The sequence below is a fragment of the Haliotis rubra genome, unplaced genomic scaffold (assembly GCF_003918875.1).
Source record: "Haliotis rubra isolate DU_JTF1 unplaced genomic scaffold, ASM391887v1 Scf317, whole genome shotgun sequence".
In the NCBI taxonomy this organism is placed as follows: Eukaryota; Metazoa; Mollusca; class Gastropoda; order Lepetellida; family Haliotidae; genus Haliotis; species Haliotis rubra.
The window spans coordinates 996949-1020000 of NW_025766988.1; the positions used below are offsets into that span (position 1 = coordinate 996949).

General features: G+C 45.1%; 1 protein-coding gene across 2 annotated transcripts in view; it reads left to right on the forward strand.

Moving 5' to 3' along the window:
- Window positions 1–630: 630 nt before the first annotated feature.
- Window positions 631–23052, forward strand: part of LOC124283488 (sodium-dependent glucose transporter 1-like) — a 22452-nt gene continuing 30 nt past the window's right edge. Inside the window, exons 1-4 of one of the 2 annotated variants that reach the window (XM_046719554.1) lie at window positions 631–738; window positions 3606–3790; window positions 19988–20273; window positions 21256–23052. The exon at window positions 21256–23052 is cut by the window's right edge and continues 30 nt beyond it. In XM_046719554.1, the coding sequence (XP_046575510.1) occupies window positions 3683–3790; window positions 19988–20273; window positions 21256–22277 (1416 nt within the window). In that variant the 5' untranslated portion in view covers window positions 631–738; window positions 3606–3682 and the 3' untranslated portion in view covers window positions 22278–23052. Of the gene's footprint in view, window positions 739–3446; window positions 3791–19987; window positions 20274–21255 lie in introns of those variants that run through there. The other variant, XM_046719553.1, reaches the window with a different exon arrangement.

The window sequence follows — 23052 nt, forward strand, 5'->3', positions numbered from 1 at the left end:
TAAAGCTCGAGGTGTCCAACCACGCTGTGATATAACCATAATACCTCTCAAAGGGGCGATAAACTCCCAGACCATGAGTGAGTGAGTGAGTTTAGTTTTACGCCGCTTTTAGCAATATTCCAGCAATATCACGGCGGGGGACACAGAAATGGGCTTCAAACATTGAACCCAGGTGGGGAATCGAACTCGGGTCTTCGGCCTGACAAACCAATGCTTTAACCACTTGGCTACCCGCACCTTCCAGGCCATGAAACCAGCGCACTGACACGACAAGACCAAAACAACTTGATTATTTGAGCATCGAAAACATTCCACCTGACCAAGCGTTACAGACATCCAAGTGCACGCGCAGCACAATCTTCCCATTATTTCCATGGTTATGCTCGTCGGCGGATCTCGGGTGGGATAGTTGATTTATTCCACGGGTAACAGTGTTTTTTGCAACAGTTACAATAGTTCTAAGTGATTTTACACGTGGCTGACAAAAACGCCATCCTGCTGAACAGTCTCAGACATTATTGTTCCGTTTTAACCAGTGTGGGTGTTGACTTGTTCTCAACGGTTATAAATAATATTATAACTGACCTTTCAGTCCAGTCTAAACCAGTATCGCGTTTATAACCACCCCTGCTTTTCTTGCCGATCACGTGACACGCTTCAGGTCAAACACGTAGCCACACATTTTGTTCATGAAATATGTGAAATACGAAGCCAACTACATTTGATTTTGAGATCCTTGTAAGTATCTGAAAGTTGAACCTTTAGCATGCACGGTAAAATATTCCTGGGCGATGATGTCCAGTAGGGCTGTGTATTGCCACAAATTCCGTATTGCGATATATTGCGATACACTCTTCTGTATTGCGATACTTATTGCGATATATTGTGAAAGAACAGTTATTGAGATCTGTCCACTTGGTAATATTCTTTTACCTTCAAATATAATCACAGTATATGCAAGTAACCATTGTGCATTGTATAGCTTCTTTCAAAGCAAAAAAAAGGAGGAAAACCCAGAACATACTTCTGTTTATATTTTTATTTTAAAACAGCAGGGATTGACACTCACTAAAAATGTAACTAGTCCTCCGGGCTAGTGGATTTTGTATGTCACTAGTCCTTTTAAAAAATTAATAGCCCTACACTTTACTATAAAAAAACCTTTAAACAAGTCTTTCTTTTAATCGTAACTGCTGTCCAAAGGAAAGTTAACTTAGATAAATGTATGATTTCCCATTTCATATATATAACAAATTCAACTGAAACTAGCTTACACCATGTCCTCCATCAACCCAACCACACTATTTATATACTTTAACTTCTATAAACAGCAAACAGCTCTCTGTATTATGTAAAGTAAACTTTCTTTCGACTGAATAGAATAATGAAACAATATGAAACAGGAAAACCATAGCCTTATAATAAGAAAGAATCCTACGTTTGTCAAGGAAAATATCAGCTCGTGAAACATTATTGCTGCTACAATAATTTAGGTCTAATCCAACTGTTTGATAAATACCAAAGGTATTTTTAACATATTATTCAAATAATACAACTTCAACGTAAAAAGTTTATTTCTAATAAAAATACAAGTTTACACACTTATAATGTCCAGATAAACCACGAAGGAGACGGAAACTCCCGCTATTTTAATCCATTTGTAAGACTGACTGACTGACTGAGTTTAGTTTTACGCCGCTTTTAGCAATATTCCAGCAATATCACGGCGGGGGGACACCAGAAATGGGCTTAACACATTGTGCCCATGTGGGGAATCGAACCCCGGGTCTTCGGCGTGACGAGCCAACGCTTTAACCACTAGGCTACCCCACCGCCCTCCATTTGTAAGATGTCATAATATCCTCTCACCTATTTCTTTTATATTTTCATATTTACTTAATCAGAAAATTATTATAAAAGGATTAATTAAATAATATGTATCGTCGCCTATTTCCCTTTAGCCGTGGCTTTTCGCCCGGTAACACGACACAACATTGGGAAATGCCTCTGATTTCGAAGCTGCGTATGAATAACACTCGAGAAGATTCATGTGATGGCGGGTATCGTTCGATATCGTGCAATACGCATGCCGCGTTTTCAGATATAATAACTGATAAATATATTTCATAATTTACTTTTCATGGTTCACCGACGATTTTAGTTATATAATAGTCAAAATAAACAGCATACAGTTATGCAATTTTATTGACATTCACAGGTATATTTCTTGACTTTCACAGGTATATTTATTGACATTCTCAGGTATATTTATTGACAGAGGGTCATCAGGCCCTCCATCAGGTTCTGAATTTCCCATCTGACTGGGGCTCCTTTTCAGGTAAAATGAGTTTATTTGCTACTTTTAAAAAATATATATATTCAGAGACTAAGCGTTAGTCTTCACACAGTGCTGTCTTTTTCCAGTGTCTCCGGCTTTAGGTCATAGCTAAACATCTCTCTTAATGGGGCTGAATGTGGGTTAAGCAAATAAAGGCCTACTGCTATATCAGTGTTATAGGAATTCAGGTTACAAATTGGATAAAGAGACACTGTATGATACTATTACCGAAAAAGTTCCGTTTCTGCAAGATTCCGTAAGTATACCGCACAAAAGACGTTAAAGAACACCCGATATATTCATATAATTATATTTTATATTCCACGGCGTATCCACGATAACAAGCGCTAATGGTTTCTTTCTTTCTTTGTTGTTTGACGCCGGCCTCAGCAATATTCCAGCTACATGGCTGTCTGTAAATAATCTTGCCCTGAACAGACAATCCAGTGATCAGCAGCGTGAACATCGATCATGATGACATGTGTTAACCAAGTCAGAGAGCCTGACCACCTGATCCCGTTAGTCGCCTCTTACGACAAGCATCGGTTAATGAAGTCCAATTCTAACCCGAACCGATGAATTGCAATCTAACTCGAAAACTAATAAACATAAAATACTCCATGAAACACTGATCATAATCAAAACATCAGACCAACTCTGTGAGGGTTTTGCAGAATTTATGTCCTAAAATAAAAAGTTGTTTTTCAAACTATCATTAAAATATTGACACTGTTCACTATCTGTTACGAGGGAGGCAGGGAAAGGGACAGCCAGGTGTTCGAGAAGCATGTGTACAATTGATGAACAAAGTTGTTGATTCATTAATCTGTGCCGTGCCGTCTTCATCCTTTCTTGCAGACCTAGCTGTCACTTTCTTTGAAAAAGGAGAGAAAAAACGAAACGGAAACAAAATCAACAAAAACACACAAAAACCACAACTCCAACAACAACACCAACAACAACAACAACAACAACAACAAAACAAGCAAACCTAAACATCCTTCTGGCAATATTTAATAGTCTCACTTACTGGGCCAAATTTTAAAGTACAGATAACAGCACGGATATTCAGGTTAATCTGCACAGTCAAGAGTCACAGGTCTCATTATTATACGTAACGTGTTCTTGAACGACCCCATTTATAAAATGCAGAGGCATGATTAGACTGTTCCTACATATTTTATTATGTATGAACAAGTGAGTTCAGTAACACCTGCAGTAGACGATCCACCGTTGCCACTAATGTTTTATCCGCATGTTAAATCAGTTACCAGTGGTGAGGCCAATCGGTGTTGACGTTAATCCGGCGAGCTGCACACACGGGGTGACAACACCAGGGACATCATGGCAGGGGACGGGTGGTACGGGGCACTGAGAGCCAGGGTGGCGGCACCCGGATACGTGAGGAAGCTGGTACATACGGGGTGCCTGTTCTACTCCTTCATTGTCATAGTGAGTATTCTGCATTTATTATCGGTGATTTTATGTAGCGGACGGGTGAACTGCGGATCAGCGGACTACACTGTAATGTTTAGTCTGCTGTGTTGTGTTGGGTGAACTGTAGTGTTTAGTCTGCTGTGATGTGTACGGCGAACTGTAGTGTTTAGTCTGCTGTGCTGTGTTGAGTGAACTGTAGTGTTTAGTCTGCTGTGCTGTGTTGAGTGAACTGTAGTGTTTAGTCTGCTGTGCTGTGTTGGGTGAAATGTAGTGTTTAGTCTGCTGTGCTGTGTTGAGTGAACTGTAGTGTTTAGTCTGCTGTGCTGTGTTGGGTGAACTGTAGTGTTTAGTCTGCTGGCTGTGTTGGGTATACTGTAATGTTTAGTCTGATGTGCTGTGTTGGGTGAGTAGTATATACAATGATAGTCCGAGATCAATTCCAAGAAAGGTCGCTGTAAAGCTTTATTTCATAAATAAAGCTTTTGTCAGGCCCTTAGACCTCGCCGCCATTGTATATACTACTTTTGAATCCCCAGTTAACTTCCCGGCCACACGTGACACTATTGTGTCACTATGACCGCGAACTAGCACTTTCCTGATCATGTGATAGCTCTATGTCGTGTTGACAGGATACCATTAAGATTACCAGACAAGGTAAGTGTTAAATATTTTGCTTGGGGGGTAACATTGTGCTGTACGGTATGACTAATAATTCCTCTCTACGAAACCTCTCCCTGGCCCATCTCTCAAGTAGTACAAGTTCGGCTCGTCAGCTTTGATGTCCACTTTATCTATGTTGTAAGTTTTGACTGACCATATCGGATCGGTGGCTCGTTTCCGAGTGTCCCCTTCGTGTTCCCCCGGCTGGTAGAAGTACCTCACGAGGGCCCTATCGGGTATCTGTTTCTCCTTCCCACGCGATGGTGCAGCCGACTCAGCCACCACTGATTTCAGTTTGATAGCGTCGGCTGGTTTCTTGCCGGTGAAACGGGTGGTTTCGTGGTTGATAGCTGACACCACCTGAGGTAGCCGTGCTACCCATTTCGTCGATCGTTTCCCCGCGTTGACCATCTCTCTCGCATACTGGTGCCCGAATAAGCGCTCGGCCAAAGTCTGATTGAATCTCTCGACTATGGCTTGGCTGCGATGGGCTCCGACCGCGCCTCGCCTGATCTTGGTATCGTGTTTGGCTAGCAGTTGTGACACGGCACCCATGAACTCCCGCCCGGGGTCGACTTGCAGCTCTGTGGGCCACGTCAGTGGACTGCGTTTGTACATGCGTTCGAATCCGCGGGCTACCTGGGCCGAGTCTTTCGCGGTTAAGGGTTCAGCTTCTTTGTAGCGGCTGGCCACGTCTACGACGGTTAGGGCATACTTGTACCTCTTGTTGTGGGGTAGGAACAGGAGGTCGGCCTGGTGGACGTTATTGGGTATGTTAATGCCAAACTTTCTTTGGGGCACGTAGCGTGGTGCCGGTAAATAGATCTGCCACAGGGCTTGTTTTTCAAGCCACGCTTTGGCCTCGTCCGGGGGTACTCGCTTATGTACAGCGAGCTGTTTCTTCACACGTTCTCAGTTCTAGTTTGCTCATCACATCGTTCTCTCTCAAACACTCCTCGAACGAATCCCTGTCCTTGCAGTGGAATAAGGCCACCCATCGCGTCTGCTCCCTTAGGTCTTTCAACACCGAGTTGAACTTCTGCATCAGCACCCAGACGCTGTGCTTTGCGTGCCGGCCGGAGAAGGCTAGGTACGATAGCATGTCTCTCTTTTTTGTTATCTCTCGATTAGCGCTGCAGTAGTCCAGTATGAACAGCGTCGACTCCCCTTTAAATTTTCCGTGATAAGCCTTCAACCAGTCCTGCAGACGTGTTCCCGGGTCGACTCTGTGTACGTCCGGGTCCGTCATCAACCAAGGTCTTTCCGTGTACGTTCTATTCATGTGCAAAGTAGGGCACATGATAACGATATTGTCGAACACATCCCGGTTGTACCCCTCCAGCATATCCAACACGAAAACGGTCTTCCGACAACCAGTCTGCCCGCATACTATGTCGCGCAGTGCGGGTCGCGGGGTAGATGCAATTGGTCGTCATCCGTGGATCGCCTGTCCAACCATAGCGCATACTTGGTGGTCAGGTATTCACCAATCTGCACGGAGGATAGGTCCAGGTCCTTGATGACGTGTTGGTGCCGGGTCGGTAGTTTCGTTATCTCATCCCACTGCTGGTGTGCCCTCATACAGGCGCTGAACAGCTGGTTGGCATGCCCTCGATGGTCACTTCCACCTTTTCAATTGCGTGGTTGAAAAACTTCTCGCTGTCCCTTCGGAACGGCTCGTAATCCTCCATGGGGATGATCAGGATGCCTTTCATCGATCGCGCCGGCACGTTTAGGTAGATATTCCACAGTGTGTCGCTCTATCCCGCACGACCGCTCTATGCCTCAGTATGCGGTCGTACAGGATGGCCACCTTCCCCAAGTGCTGGTTTCGAACCTGCCTGGCCAGCTCTGGGTTAGTAACCATATCGAACTCCAGAGAGATGTTGTCGATGGCATAACTGGCTTCATCACTGTTCGGCGTACGCATGACTTTGCTGTAGTCGTTAAACGTGAGCTCGTATTCAAGCCTATCACCCAGCACGGCCTGGTAAAACGGTGCGTGTCCCGTGAGCAACTCGAAGTCGAGCGGCACGCATAACCTGTTCCTTTGCTTGGGCGATGGCCTTTTTACCCTCTGAGATCTTGTCTAGCTGGTCTTGTGTGAATCCGTATCCCACGCGCAACCGAGTCGATTTGCTGATGCCTTGGTACACGTCATTGACGCGTTCTCCCTCGCTTTTCCAGAGGTCCCCGTAGCAGTGAAACACGTCGCTGTCGTCGATGCTCAGCACCTCGTTACCGCTGATCTTGATAGTGGTTTTCTTGATGATGGCTCGACCTATGTTCAGCACTAGCTCGCGTCTGGAGGTCAACGTGAGGTTGAACGTCAGTCGAACCGTGCCTGGTACGATGAGGTCATTCTCACCCAGGTTTGGGAATCTAACCAGCAGCATTTGATTCTGGTCTATCTTGCTGGGATTGTTGGTGATGGTCACCGACTGGCGCACGGCTCTGACGCCTAGAGGCTCTCTTGATCTTCGGAAAGGATCTACTTTCCTACCATACATTGTTATATAGATAAAATATAAAATAATATAAATAATGGCTGAAGGCGGCCATGAGGACATCCCGATGGATGATTTTGTCGCTGGTGCATATGACAATGACACCTCATTCATGGGCGACACCGTTAGCAATGAACTTTTGAAATCAACCGTCGACGATTATTACAACACGTGGAAGTCAGATAGAAACTACGTCGATCTGTTGGGGCTAGACTATTCCAAGTTTACCATCGATAAGAAGGGCACACTGCGATTGAAAGCTCACCCGGAGATCGATCTCGTGAATAAGCGCACGAGAAAACCGCTTGCCTTGTCTATGCTAGTCAGTCGTTATGGTGGGCAACTGATATGTGATGAACTAGGCTTCATAGATTATGGTGGCTCACGACCTAAGCTTCCCCCGAAGGTCGTCCAAGATCTGCAAAACATCAGGGCCGAACTCAGCGGTGAAGGTGATGTTAAAGACAGTATCGAAAAAATATTGGCCACTTACCATGACAAACCCTTACCGGGTTTCAAATTTCCCGTTCGGGAACTGCGAGGCCTAGACGAAGCCTTGAAACATGTACGCGGAGAACAACATGGGGAAACTGAATGAAATCATTGAGCACATCGCTCGCGAGAAAATAAAACTCACCGAAACGGAAGACGAGTCTCTGAAAACCATCATCGAAAAACGATTGCACAACTGGCAAGATGAGAGACGGACTCGGTTGGAATCCGCTTCCTCGAACCAGGAACAGCTTCGATCCCAGATCAGCCGCGTGCGGAAAACCATCGATCGATTCCTAAATGAAGACACCATGTTGGCCAACAGGATCCGAATCCTCTTCCGAGAGCAAGGGATTACTATCGCCAGCATTCTGACTGCATTGGGCTTCATCATATCAACCCTGGTTATGTCGCTGACGCCTGCCGGAGGCCTCGGGTGTGGTGGTACACCCACTGGTGGCGTCAGAGACTGGATAAAAAAACACCTGAAATCCCTTGGGGAGGCCATGGCTAAACTCGCTGGTAAGGCCGCCGAGGCCCTGCCCGGCACCCTGGGTAGCATCGTCTCGTGGCTGCTCAGCACGCTGGCTAAAACTGTCACGTGGCTCGGCCAAAACCTGTGGGCAGCCGTCGTCACCGTGGCGGGCCTGGTGTACGTAGCGGCTAAGGAATTTTTAACCAAATGAGACCCAACCCGGCCGCGATCCCCCCGGCCACCAGCGCTGTTTTACGGTCGATGTGCTGCTGATTGGATTGTGGGGGTTGAGGCTGTGGGGGTGTGGGGTGAACCCTGGGCTCTGGGGGTGGCGCCACTATACCAGTTTCACCGGTCGTGGGTGGTGTTACGTGGGGGACGTTGACATCGGGGTTGACCCCCAACTTTTGGTATGCCGTGGCTACGATGATTTTGTTGTTGTAGCCCACCACTTTGTTGATTCTCAGTCGCATGTTGCTCGGAGCCATGTACAGTCCCACGTCGAACACGTAGTCGACTTTAGACCGGGCGTATTCCAATACGTCTTGGTATCGTCGGATAGCGCCTGGTATATCGACTGGGGCGGAGATGGCATCCTCGACGTTGGACAGAAACTGTTTCTGCACGTCTAAAGCAGTCCCCTTACTGATGATACCGGAACGCGTTTGATTCTGAGCGCCCAGCACGGCCCACACGTACGTTCGAATCGAGTCGTTCAAGCGTTCGATGCCGGCACGAGGAAACCCTTTCGACGTGTCCAGCATGAACTTTTTCCAGTCATCCGCGGGCCCCTGCTCGAACCTCCAGACTCGGTAATCCTTGCTGTTGTCGAAAGCCATGTAACGGTCATCCCACTCGTTTGTTGTGATATGATCCGACTTGTACCCCATTCTTTCATCTTCTCGCTGGCTTCCTTGAGGGGCATGTTGTGAACGATGGGGATACCCAACCCATGGTTCGGTCCCGGCAAACGCCAATCTGTCTTCGGGTCTAGTTTGAATTCGTTGCAAACGCGTTCGTAGGCCCGTCTATCGTACGGGTTGTTTACTGCATCCCATGCTTTGTCCTGTGGGAGCGGAGCGCTGATCTCTTTGAGGATACGTCTGACCTGGTAATACACGTGGAACGTGAACACAGACTGACCCAGCGGTCCCCGCCTAGTGTCGGTCAATGTCAAGCCACATCCAGTCGTCGCACACCAGACGGCGAAGTTGAGTTGATTCTGCATAGGGGTGTTGAACCAGGCGTGGACTACCTTAGCGTTAGTCAACGAAAACCTATACCTGTCAAACACATTTATAAACTGGGCGCCGAAATACAACCCAGCAGCGACCACGATCTTCATGTGCGGGAAATCTATGTCCAGTTTAGGGTAAAACACTCCTGGTTTGTACATTTTTAAAGTATTATATAATGGGTATATATACTCTAACATGTACATAACACTTCCAGGAATGACGAGTGGTGAGGCCGTTCAGCTGATGCACGAGATCGATAACACGTCGGGCCAACTCGAAGTTGCACTCTGCAATATCACCTACCTACCGTGATGGACTAACATCAATGCCAGCAACAACAAGCTTTTCGTCAGTGGCGCCCGCAACCAGATAACTGACTGCTACTACAGCGTGTGCTCGCTAGGCGATAAGGTCTTCAAACCCTTGGGAGCCGAACTCAAGATGAACGACTCAAACGGCACAGTGGTGTTAACCAACAATGGAATAAACCCCTTGAGGCTCGGCCGACCATTGGCGAGGACACTCGGTATGTCGCCGGACGATATAAAACCCACAACTACCATCACAGGCACGAAGTTACCCGACCTAGTACCGTACCGAGAGCTGTGCATTCATCTCGGTCAGTTGAGCACAATGGACAACATTCAAGGTGGGCACCCTTCCACGATACTGAGAGCCGTACCGGTGAAAACGGAGAAATACAACGATGGTAGAACCGAGTCGTTTTCACCGCGGCAGTATAAGAGGTTAAGTCGGGGCACCATCCCTGAGTTGATAATATCAGTGTTAGATATAAAGCATAATCCTGTGAATATAGGATACCTCAGCATAACGCTGCACATAAAATGACTAGTGCGCAAGGTCCCGGAATGAAGTTGAAAAAATGCGTCAATGTGGGGATCTCCGACCTCGGGGACACACGCGGATTCGACGACCCCGGAGAAGATGGTAAACTGTACGCCTTGCACCTGAAAAACAACATTTACAAACGCGTTGAAGTCCCCTCCATCGGTAGAACCCTAGGTGACATAGTAGATACCTCAGGAGCTGCCCTCAACACTCGGTTCGACCTAGTCCGCATCGGTGATGATAGATGGGCGGTATCCCAATCGTTCGGAGGCAAACTGTTCGACTTAGAAGATGTTGAGAGCACGACCGTCGCCCGAAACAAGCCATATACGCTCGTCTTCACCGACGACGACAAGTGGGTGTTGTGGCCCTCTCGAGTGGATTGGTTTCTCAACATTAGTCTCGGCTCCCCCTACGTGTTCACGGAGAACAAAGACAACTACCTAAACAAAGTCCTGAACACCGAAACCCTGCTCGTGGCTTACGCCAGCCAGCGAGCGTAATCATCAGCTTAATCATGGCAGCCCACACTATCGAAAGTAAACCGAGTGCAAGACGCGGCATTGCAGTTGGTGTCTGAATTCGCTGGCGTGGTCAACATCCTGGCGAGCCTACTGGCGAACTCCACGCTGGTCATCCAAGTCTACCTAGGGGAACCATCGCAGGATGAAATCGAAATCGTGAAGGGGATCAAACTCGGGTGGATGAAACGGCACCAGTATCAGGTTTGCACTGTTTACGTGCGGGTGGGTGTCGACTCCCACACCAATCTGCAGTGGGTCACCGTGATCGTGGAATACACGATATCACTCACCAAGATCTTCTTACCCGACAACATACACTTCATGGGGGTGAAGTGCACCCCTGAGAAATTATCAGAAAACAATTGGAAATTATCTCGTAATAGTATTATAGCAATGTCCAATCGTCATCGGCCCAACGCCACACTTAACGATCTAGGAGACATGGAGGGATTCGATCTGCCCGGCGAGGACGACGCCTTGTACGTCCTACACTTGAAAGACAACGTGTATAGGCGGGTGCCCCTGGTAGACTCCAAAGAACCCGAATGGATGATCAACATGACCCTCACCTCACCTTATATCTCATTAAACAAAGATGAGTATATCTCCGAAATTAGGTATCTTGCTCGGGGTTTTCATTCCGGAGAGTAAGTCAAGGGTCCAGCTATTACCGGATCACACTGGTAACATGTTAGATTCATTCAGTGGTGGGTCTAGGTTTGACGTACCCGATTCCCAATTGGATCTTATGATTATGAAACCAGGCTCCACACTCGTCATAGAAGCCTATCTCGGGCTAGAGCCTGTTGGGGTAATGCTACCCATTTTAGACGGGTTGCTAATAAGTTGGGACCCAATACACAATAAACAACGTTGCCGTATCGTCATACAACCGGACCCCTTAACGGGTTCTATAAGCACCTTAGTAAGCCTCCGTGGGTTCGTGTGAGAGCAGGGTCGACTATTAGACTCTCGTATATTTACCTGTACGGTACTCTACACCGTATAAGCCTCAAGTACACTGTGCAAGAATTAAATAGCACACAATTAAAAGATACCTTATAAAGTATATTATATGCACACAGGATGGGTCTATACCCAGTCGTAGAGGAAGTCACGAAGACCCTGGAAACCGTAGACGGGTTCCGCTTGAGGCAGTTATGTGATGTAAAACGCCAACTAGAAGAAGACCGCGACACGCGGAAAGCACTATATAAGAAGTACCATAGAGCTTTCAATATCATGGCCGGGGCTGATACTGCCCTTACGACAACCAGCATGGGACTAGGGGCGGCAGGTGTTGGGTTGTTAGCCACCATCGTGGCCGCACCTATAGTGCTAGGCATTGAAATAACAGCTGGGGTTGTAGGGGTGGCAGGGTTGGTGTTTAAGTTTGCATCCCGCAGACTGCACTGTAAAGCGTTGAAACACGACGAGATCAGGGTTCTGGCCGAAGCAAAGCTGAACACGGTAAGTGAGCGTATTTCCAGGGCACTCACTGACAGTAAGATCTCAGAGGAGGAATTTCGTTCAATCCTCTCTGAACTCGATAAGTACCGTAAGATGAAACAATAATCCGGTCCAAGTCTGGTAAGTCTGCTATCAGGGAAGACGAGAAAAAAAAGTACATAGAACAGGGGGTACGAAAAGCCCAGCAAGCCTTCATTACGAACACCAAAGAGATCATAGGCGATTCACATTAAACTGTTTCATTGAGGTCAACACGACATAGTGTCACATGATCAGGAAAGTGCTAGTTCGCAGTCATAGTGACACAATAGTGTCACGTGTGGCCGGGAAGTTAACTGGGGATTCAAAAGTAGTATGTACGATGGTGGTGAGATCTAAGGGCCTGACAAAAGCTTTATTTACGAAATAAAACTTTACAGCGGCCTTTCTTGGAATTGACCTCGGACAATCATTGTATATACTACTTGGGTGAACTGTAATGTTTAGTCTGCTGTGCTGTGTTGAGTGAACTGTAATGTTTAGTCTGCTGTGCTGTGTTCGGCGAACTGTAGTGTTTAGTCTGCTGTGCTGTGTTGAGTGAACTGTAGTGTTAAGTCTGCTGTGCTGTGTTGGGTGAACTGTAGTGTTTAGTCTGCTGTGCTGTGTTGGAGTGAACTGTAGTGTTTAGTCTGCTGTGCTGTGTTGAGTGAACTGTAGTGTTTAAGTCTGCTGTGCTGTGTTGAGTGAACTGTAGTGTTTAGTCTGCTGTGCTGTGTTGAGTGAACTGTAGTGTTTAGTCTGCTGTGCTGTGTTGAGTGAACTGTAGTGTTAAGTCTGCTATGCTGTGTTCGGCGAACTGTAGTGTTTAGTCTGCTGTGCTGTGTTGAGTGAACTGTAGTGTTTAGTCTGCTGTGCTGTGTTGGGTGAACTGTAGTGTTTAGTCTGCTGTGCTGTGTTGAGTGAACTGTAGTGTTTAAGTCTGCTGTGCTGTGTTGAGTGAACTGTAGTGTTTAGTCTGCTGTGCTGTGTTTGAGTGAACTGTAGTGTTTAGTCTGCTGTGCTGTGTTGGATGAACTGTAGTGTTTAGTCTGCTGTGCTGTGTTGGAGTGAACTGTAGTGTTTAAGTCTGCTGTGCTGTGTTGAGTGAACTGTAGTGAAGTCTCTGCTGTGCTGTGTTTGAACTGTAGTGTTTAAGTCTGCTGTGCTGTGTTGGTGAACTGTAGTGTTTAGTCTGCTGTGCTGTGTTGAGTGAACTGTAGTGTTAAGTCTGCTATGCTGTGTTGGGTGAACTGTGCTGTGTTGAGTGTTAGTGTTTAGTCTGCTGTGCTGTGTTGAGTGAACTGTAGTGTTTAGTCTGCTGTGCTGTGTTGAGTGAACTGTAGTGTTTAGTCTGCTGTGCTGTGTTGAGTGAACTGTAGTGTTTAGTCTGCTGTGCTGTGTTGGGTGAACTGAAGTCTGTAGTGTGTTAGGTGAAGTGTTTAGTCTGGCTGTGTTGTGAACTGTAGTGTTTAGTCTGCTGTGCTGTGTTGTGAACTAGTGAACTGTAGTGTTTAGTCTGCTGTGCTGTGTTGAGTGAACTGTAGTGTTTAGTCTGCTGTGCTGTGTTGGGTGAACTGTAGTGTTTAGTCTGAACTGTGCTGTGTTGGGTGAACTGTAGTGTTTAGTCTGCTGTGCTGTGTTGAACTGTAGTGTTTAGTCTGCTGAACTGTGTTGTAGTGTTTAGTCTGCTGTGCTGTGTTGGGTGAACTGTAGTGTTTAGTCTGCTGTGCTGTGTTGGGTGAACTGTAGTGTTTAGTCTGCTGTTCTGTGTTGTGAACTGTAGTGTTTAGTCTGCTGTGCTGTGTTGAGTGAACTGTAGTGTTTAGTCTGCTGTGCTGTGTTGAGTGAACTGTAGTGTTTGTTTAGTCTGCTGTTTAGTCTGCTGTTATGTGTTCGGTGAACTGTAGTGTTTAGTCTGCTGTACTGTCTGTAATTAACTGTTCAGCATACTGATGCATTTAGTCTTCCGTTCTGTGTTGAATGAACTGTAGTCTTTAGTGAGCTATTCTGTGTAGAGGGTACTGTTGTGTTTAGTCTTCTGTGGTGTATCGAGCACACTGCAGTGTTTCGTCTGCTGGGTTGTGTTGAGTGTACTGTAGTGTTTAATGAGCTACTCTGTATTGAATGTGCTGTAGTGTTTAGTCTTCTACAGAATGTTTAGTGTATTGTTGTTTTTAATCTGATGTGCTGTGTTGAGCATACTGTAGTGTTTAGTCTCCTACAGTGATATTGTTGACTGTAAGGTAGTGTTTAGTCTGCTGTGCTGTCTTGTGTGTGTTGTTGTGTTTAGTCTGTTATACTCTCTGTTGTGAGTATACTGGAGTGTTGTTCTACTGTACGTCGTGTCAGACGTATACATTCGTGTTTATTCTGCTACATTGCGTGTTGTGCATACACTGTATGACTTCCACCTTTACAATCACCTGTCTAAGTCATCAATATTCCTGCAGCTGTACAGCAGCGTCCTTGAATAGTCGATAACAGGTGAGTGAAAACAGTGGTTTAGAAACGAATTTAGAGTGAGTGAGTGAGTATGATTTTACGCCGCTTTTAGCAATATCCCAGCAATATCACTGCGGGGGACACCAGACATGAGCTTCACACACGTTGTACCCATGTGGGGAATCGAATACGGGTCTTTGGCGTGACGAGCGAATGCTTTAACCACTCGGCTACCCCACCGCCAAGTCACGAATATAGAACGTCAGTGGAAAATAATAAGTGTCTTGACTATCCTCAGAAACCAATTCCGTTCAATGTAAAGGGGAAAAATAGCTTTGAACATATTATGAATGGATCACTGAAAAACGGTGATGACACCAGGTGATGACCAAACGGTGATGACCAACCAAACACCGAACCTGACAACTGGATCCGGGTAAGTCGCCTCGGGACCAGTGGGAAAGTAGTGAATATAGAATCTTCTTGGGAGTGAGTGAGTGAGTTGGGTTTAACGCCGCTTTTAGGGATATTCCAGCAGTATCACGGCAGGGGACACCACAAATGGGCTTCACACATTGAACCAGGTGGGGAATCGAACCTGGGTCTTCAGCATGACGAGTCTTCTTGGGAGATCAATACAAATCACCCGAGTGGAGATACCGGTCACTTGGATGACAAGGTGTCATCGATCGCTATTGATCAGCTGGATCGTTGTCCTTAATATTCATCACTGGGTTGTTTGGTCCAGAATCGATTATTTACACATTGATGTGATGTAGTTGGAGTTTGGAGTTAAACAAACATATAACAGCACTAATCAGGAAAGGAAAGATCTGATTACGACGTTCTTGCTCCACTTGAAGGACCAAATAAAAAAAAAAGAATAATTAATTAATCACACACACACACACACACACACACACACACACACACACACACACACACACACACACACACACACACACACACACACACACACACACACACACACGGTTCTGAAAACCATATACATTTGTATAGAATTGTAGATATGGTTTTCAGAAAAAATGCTAAATTGTTTAATGTTATTTTCAGTTGGCATTTCAAATATCACTTACATTGAAGAAGTCCTTAAATCATGCTGACTTTCTTCACATATCACTTCTTAACAGACTTCTCAACTTCTATTGATAGCGTTATGTATAGGTTAATCACCCTTAAAGCCTACCGTAGTGAGGGTGATTAAACGGCTTACACCACGAGGGCATACTTATTTAATACGCGTGTAAAGTATTAGGCATGATGAACGTTATCAAAATGAGTACAATTTTATTGTTTTTAAATAGAAATGATGAATGAATGAGTATGGTTTTACGCCGCTTTTAGCAATATTCCCGCAATATCACGGCGGGGTACACCAGAAATGGGCTTCACACATTGTGCCCATGTGGGGAATCGAACTCGGGTCTTCGGCGTGACTAAATAGAAATAATTACCCTATGGCAGTTATTCAGTTATGCTAATAAAACACTTCCAAGAACAATGGACATCACTTTCACTCGTGGTTTAATCTTAGTAAGTTCACAAATAGAAGATAAGATATACCACTCCTATAACTATCTTTGTCTGTTCAATATGAATACAAGACAATGTTCATGCAAATTAGGTCAGACAGTCATGGCCTAGACATGATAGATTTGCCCTTGTAGTGAGTGGGTTTAGGTTTTACGCCGCACTCAGCAATATTCCAGCTATATGGCGGCGGTCTGTAAATAATCGAGTCTGGACCAGACAATCCAGTGATCAACAGCATGAGCATCGATCTGCGCAATTGGGAACCGATGACATGTGTCAACCAAGTCAGCGAGCCTGACCACCCGATCCCGTTAGTCGCCTCTCACGACAAGCATAGTCGCCTTTTGTGGCAAGCATGGGTTGCTGAAGACCTATTCTACCCCGGATCTTCACGGGTCGATTTGCCCTTTGTAAAAGAAGAGACAATCTAGGTTCGAATCCCATACCTCTCTGATCATGCATCACTTCTGGCTCTCCCACATCAAGGTGGCACACCTTGGTATACCTGAAATACTGTTCAAAGCAATCATACTCACTCACTCTTAAAGACAACGTGCATGGCTTGGTTTTGTTAGTTAGCCAAGTGGTGTATATGGAGCGGACACCTGTCCTACATATCTGGCAAGTTGATTTAAACCTAATCCTGACCCTGAGATTCTTGAGAGGCATTTAGAAGTTGGTGAATAATATATAAGACAAGTATATTATATGGCAACTTCTAACCCAGGTCTTAACAGGGTAATAAATAAGAAGTTGCCATCCATATACTTACTTGTCTTATATCATCGTGCGTGATAAACGCAATAAAACACGGCCTATTGCGTTATGACATCTATCACGTGCTTCCACTGTTGGCGAACACATAATGTCATCGTTGATTTAAAGAGATCTGGTCGCATAATCTTCACCGCTATTTAGTCTTTGACGCCTCCCTTGAAGATCCGGGTTAGAATTGGTATTAAGCAACCCATGCTTATCGTAAGAGGCGACTAACGGGATCGGGTGGTCAGACTCGCTGACTTGGTTGAAACATGTCAACGTATACCAGTTGCGTAGATCGATGCTCATGCTGTTGATCACTGGATTGTCTGATCCTGACTCGATTATTTACAGACCACCGCCATGTAGCTGGAATATTGCTGAGTGCGGCATTAACCAGCCAGCCAACCAAACAACCAACCTTTGACGCCTCGTGGAGTCTGATTTTGTTATTCTCTGGCTTTGACGTTTCATATTTACAATGTTAAAAAAATTCACGAGGAGCCATTTAAAGGATTGTTGGGTAGAGTCCGTCCCAAGCATCGCAGACCTCTCTTGCCAACATTCAGCTGTAAGTGCTTCCATATTTGAACAGATACTGTTGCCGGTTATGTCTCTGGTGAGATCTTAATCGGTTAATCAAACAAAACGATTATTTACCAAACAGACCAACTGTAAGCCATCTGTGTATATATAAAGCAGATAAGACCGCTTATCAAAATATCCCGATTATATTCTGACGGCACTGTCCAGTCTTATGCATATTAGGCAACCTGTTTCGCGATCAGAAGTTCACATAAAAATGAAGGACACACTTTGGAACCACCACCAGTCTGTGTCACAGTAAATATTCCAGACCCTACGTCAGCATTTAAAAGCAGACAGGGCGGTGGGGTAGCCTAGTGGTTAAAGCGTTAGCTCGTCAGGACGAAGACCCGGGTCGATTCCCCACATGAGTTAAATGTGTGAAGCCTATTCTGGTGTCACCCGCCAGGATATTGCTGGAATATTGCTAAAGGCCGCGTAAAAGTAAACTCACTCACTTTAAAAGCAGACTAAAATTGGGATTACGTGGCCAGTTAGTTTTCCTGTTGTTTAACCCCGCACTCAGCAATGTTCCAGCAATATGACGGCGGTCTGTAAATAGTCGAGTCTGGACCAGACAATCCAGTGATCAACATCATGAGCATCGATCTGCACAATTGGGATATGATGACCTGCATGAACCAAGTCAGCCAGCCTGACCACATGATCCCGTTAGCGTTTTGATGTTGATCGCGGGATTATCTGGTCCAGACTCGATATTTGCAGACCGCCACCATGAGCTGGAGCATTGCAGAGTGAAACAAACAAACAAACACAGAACATTTACCTGCATGCCATTGCTGATGAGTGAGTGAGTGAGTTTAGTTTTACGCCGCACTCAGCAATATTACAGCTATATGGCGGCGGTCTGTAAATAATCGAGTCTCGACCAGACAATCCAGTGATCAACAGCATGAGCACCGATCTGCGCAATTGGGAACCGATGACATGTGTCAACCAAGTCAGCGAGCCTGACCACCCGATCCCGTTAGTCGCCTCTTACGACAAGCATATGACCCTTTTGTAGCAAGCACATTGCTGATGAACGTACTGAAAATGCATAACCTTTTCCAACTTAACTACCACAGCCGATGATAATATTAACATATAAGTAACAATAGGAACCGCCTCCTCTTAGATAACAGAGCTCAGATGATAAAACAGAGAACTGGTCTGTTAAACAATTCAGCAAATGTTGAGAAGAATAGCTCAAACTGACACCAAGTTCTCTCCCTTTGGGAATTTATACGACCACTTCAAGAATATTAGCCATGGTACAAATCTTGACTTTGATAATTCATGTCATTTTATAATCCGTTTGACTTCATTTGAGACCGACGAATTGCTCACTTACACAAAATCTAATAAATGCAACAAAATCAAACTGTGCACAGTCACATGAAATCGACAGACCAACTCTGATGACTTGTCTCATGATTTTGGACACCCGAATAACAAAGATGTTGAACAAACGATCATTATTTTGAAATTTCACTACACACACTTGTTGATTACCTGGCTGTTCTACCAGCAAGTGGTCCTCCCTCGTAAAAAATAGCGGTAAGTGACAACAAAATGATTGTTTGTTAAACAACTTGTTTATTTGGGTGTCCAAAATTATTAGACAAATCATCAGAGTTGGTCTGTCGATTTCATGTGACTGTGCAAAATTTGCTTTTGTTGCAATTATTAGATTTTGTGTTAGTGAGCAATTCATCCGTCTCAAATGAAATCAAACGAACTGTAATGGTTTTGATTTTAATGTTAAATTAGAAAACAGTAGTACTACAATAAGACTATCAACTGGTGAATTGGTACAATGTATAAAAAAGCTCGGAAGAAGCAAAGATTGACTTTGACAGAATTGTAATAATTTGGGACACAGTGTTCCTCCATGTCCTGCAAGGGAATCTTTTAACACTAACAACGTTAACGTTGATGAGTCACGGTCATATCCCAGCTAACTAACTCTCTTATCCTGCCCCGCAAAGTGATCTTAACTGTAGGTTTGGTGTACGTCTATGTAGGGACAAAAGTAAACTGCAGTTATAGCGCTAAGATCTTATTGGTTGACAGGACTCTTAGTAATAGCACCCCGTGGTTCAGTAGATGGAGTATTTACCCAGAGAGTGGAAGGTCGGTGGTTCGAACCCCGGTCACGTCATGTCGTGGGCTAGCCTTATAGTACACACCCGCGCACGCGCACACGCACACGTACACGCACAGACGTACCGTTGAACCCCGTTTCACATCATAATCACATCATACACGAGGTAACTTACTCCCATTTTATTTGAAAGTTAAGAGGCAAGAAAGAGTGAGAGTAAACATGTGAGGGTAAAATAAATATTCTGATTGTCGATGCACTGTTAATCATTTGTATAAATACAGCTGCCATTTAGAAAGTGATCAAATGTAACACCGCACCTTTACAGAATGGATAAGATGGCTGACTTTGTGTGCTGGCGATTAGGTGCCTGACTATCAGAGTTTGGGTTCGAATCCCGGATGGGACTCAGCTTAACAAAAGTACTAGGATCTGTAGTTTACTGACAAAGTGTAATACCAAATATAACATGTGTTAAATCCTTGATGTGGTTAATGCACCTCTTATTATCACACACGTGTTTTGTTGACAGGGAATATGCAATGCCCAGACTGGCCCGGCGCTGCTGGATCTCCAACTCATCACCAACACCAACACCCAACAGTCCGCTGTGTTCTTCACGGGAGCCTCCGTCGGGAGCATGTGCGGCTCCTTGTCCTTTGGCTTCCTGTTTGGCCGACTTAACAAGCACCTGTTGATGTTCCTCATCCTGCTCGGGGCAGCTGTAGCCGTCGGGGTTCTGCCGTTGTGCACACCGTATATTCTGATGGTCTTCATGCATGGAATCGTGTCCTTCTTTAGGGCTGGACACGTTACTTGTAAGTGGCGTAGTCGTTGGAATTACGCGTTGTTGACTGCGCCAGTTTCTTATACATCCGCTGGCGGTGGGGTAGCCTAGTGGTTAAAGCGTTCGCTCGTCACGCCAAGGACACGTTTCGATTTTCATATGCGTACAATGTGTGAAGCCCATTGCCGGTGGTCCTTCGTAATATTACTTGAAAATTCTTAAAAGCGACGAATAAACCAACCCAAACACTTTTATACACACATCCACCCCGAGAAGATCCAGGTTAGAATTGATCTTCAGCAACCCACGCTTGTCGTTTTAGGCGACTAACGGGATCGGGTGACCAGGCTCGCTGACTTTACTGACACATGTTATCGTATCCCAATTACTACATGGCTGCTGATGATTTCAATCACTGGTTTGTTCGATCCAGACTAGACTGCCGTCATTTTGCTGAAAAATGACTGAGCACGGCGTTAAACAACAAACAATGTACACCCACCCGCCCTGCTAGTGCCGGCATGAAACTAACAGTCAATTGGGTACTATTTATGATTAGTTGATTTTAATGCCATAATAATTTCCATTAACGAGCTATGTGATGGCACAATAGGTCCCAGTCGCTATTCTCCATTACTTGATTGTGATAAAGACATGCTTCTGCTGACAACCACTAGTTTGACAGACCCAGCTGCCGTAATACAATGAATTTTAAGTTTCAACATGTATTGAATTATAAGAATACGAAAGCATGTGCTGACTAATTGCAGTGATACCTGGGTAATGGCTAAAGCGTTTGCGTCAATGTAAAGGACAACTTTGAAATGTCCGATAGATTTACTCGTAACTCGCATCCAATCCGCTAGGTAGTTCTACAATTCTTCTTTTGAATTTAACACTGTGCTCAATTCAGCTGTATAATTTTTAATCATAATTTTTAGATAACTCATATTTAAAAAGTGCCACGACCATCATGAAATGAGATCCATGCCTAATTTATTTTTTTCTTCAAGGTGGTAACACAGATTTGATAAGGACTTGGGAAGCTGAAAGGAGGGTGTTCATTCAGATTCTCCACTTCTGCTTCGCTCTTGGGGGAACGCTTTCCCCACTCATCACAGAACCCTTCCTTGCACATAGTACAAGCTCAAACAATACCCGAGGGGCAGACAACTCCAGCACCCCTCTCTCTCACATCTGCGTGAACAACAGTGACTTTGTAGACAATGGAAACTGTGATATAGTTGTCACAGAAACAAAAGTTGAATACGCGTATCTCATAACAGGGATTCTGTTCCTCGTAGCTTCGTTGACCTTCCTGATCCAAAGGTGCTGCCGCAGATCCGAACCAGCTGATGCCCAGAAGTCTATGACTGGATACGCCAATTTGGACGAACCGTTACCGATGGTGTATATCTTTGGTACAATGGTATTTGTTGTTTTGATCTTTATCTTTCTCGTGGCCGTTGAGGCGTGTTTGGCATCCTTCCTCCTGACCTTCGTGGTGGAGCAGCTGAACTGGACGAAAACATCGGGAGCTAGACTGACATCAGTATTCTGGGCCTGTTACGCAGCCATGAGGTTTGCAACAATCTTCTTCACGGAGCGTGTGTCCCCATTTGTTCTCATTCTCGTCACCTCTATCACCATGCTTCTATCTGCAGTAGGTCTGCTAATGTCCTCTATCTATGACAATGAAATCGGTGTGTGGGCCTGTGTTGCATTGAGTGGGCTGTCTCTCGCTTCACAGTTTCCGTCGACGATGATGTGGCTGGAAGAGTCGATACTGAGGTTGTCATCCAGAATCGTCTCCATCATTGTCTTCTCCTCCACCTTGCCCGGTATCATCAACCCGTTAGTCATTGGGTATCTGATGCAGGAAATCTCCCCAATATGGTTGATGTACATACTCACTATTGAGAGTGGTGTGTCAGTGCTGCTTATTCTGTCCTTGTTCACCTGGTCCAAGGCTGTCCTCAAGCCGTTGCATGAGAGACAGAATTCAGAACGATTGGTACCCCAGGATTACACCTAATTTAATTTGTTTTCCGAAAGATAATCTAGAATCCAAAGGAGTTATGATAATCCTGTCCGCGTTGACATCGTCCATGGTGGCCCTAACGCTGATGTATCAGAGACAGAATTCAAACTTTTAGCGCAGGATTAAACTTAATCTAATTTGGTTTTCGGAAGGTACTGTAGAAGCCACATTAATTTTAATCATCCTGTCTCTATTCACGTGGTTCAAGATGGTGCTTACTATCAGCGACAGACTCAAGAAGTATTGGTTACTCAGGATTAAACCTATTTAAAGCACAAGGGCTACGTCCAGTCCATCAAAACCTTAACTTGTTAGGTAGCAAATACTATTTTCTCGCTCAACTGTGAAATTTTGTGATTTCACCGGATCACATGAAGCATCATTTGCACAAGTGCTTTTACCCTTCTATTTTACATGTTGAACTAAATCTGACATACATCATTCGTGAAAAAGATTCTTTGACTAAATCTTTGTAGTATATTTTACACGATCGAAATCACACTTTTTAAAGTCCAGCGAGAAAATGGTTGTTGCTGCCTACCAACTTCAAGTTTGGAATGGACAACACTTGCGCCTTGTGAAATTGGTGTTAGCTGTGACAAGAATGAAGTTATTGTATACCAATGTATGCCAGCTTAAAAGTGTTAGAAGAAAGTGATGTCGGTCTTACACGTTTACGGGGCGGTGGAGTAGCTTAATGGTTTAAGCATCCGCTCGTCACGCTGAAGACCCGGGTTCGATTAGCCACATGTGTGAAGCCCATTTCTGG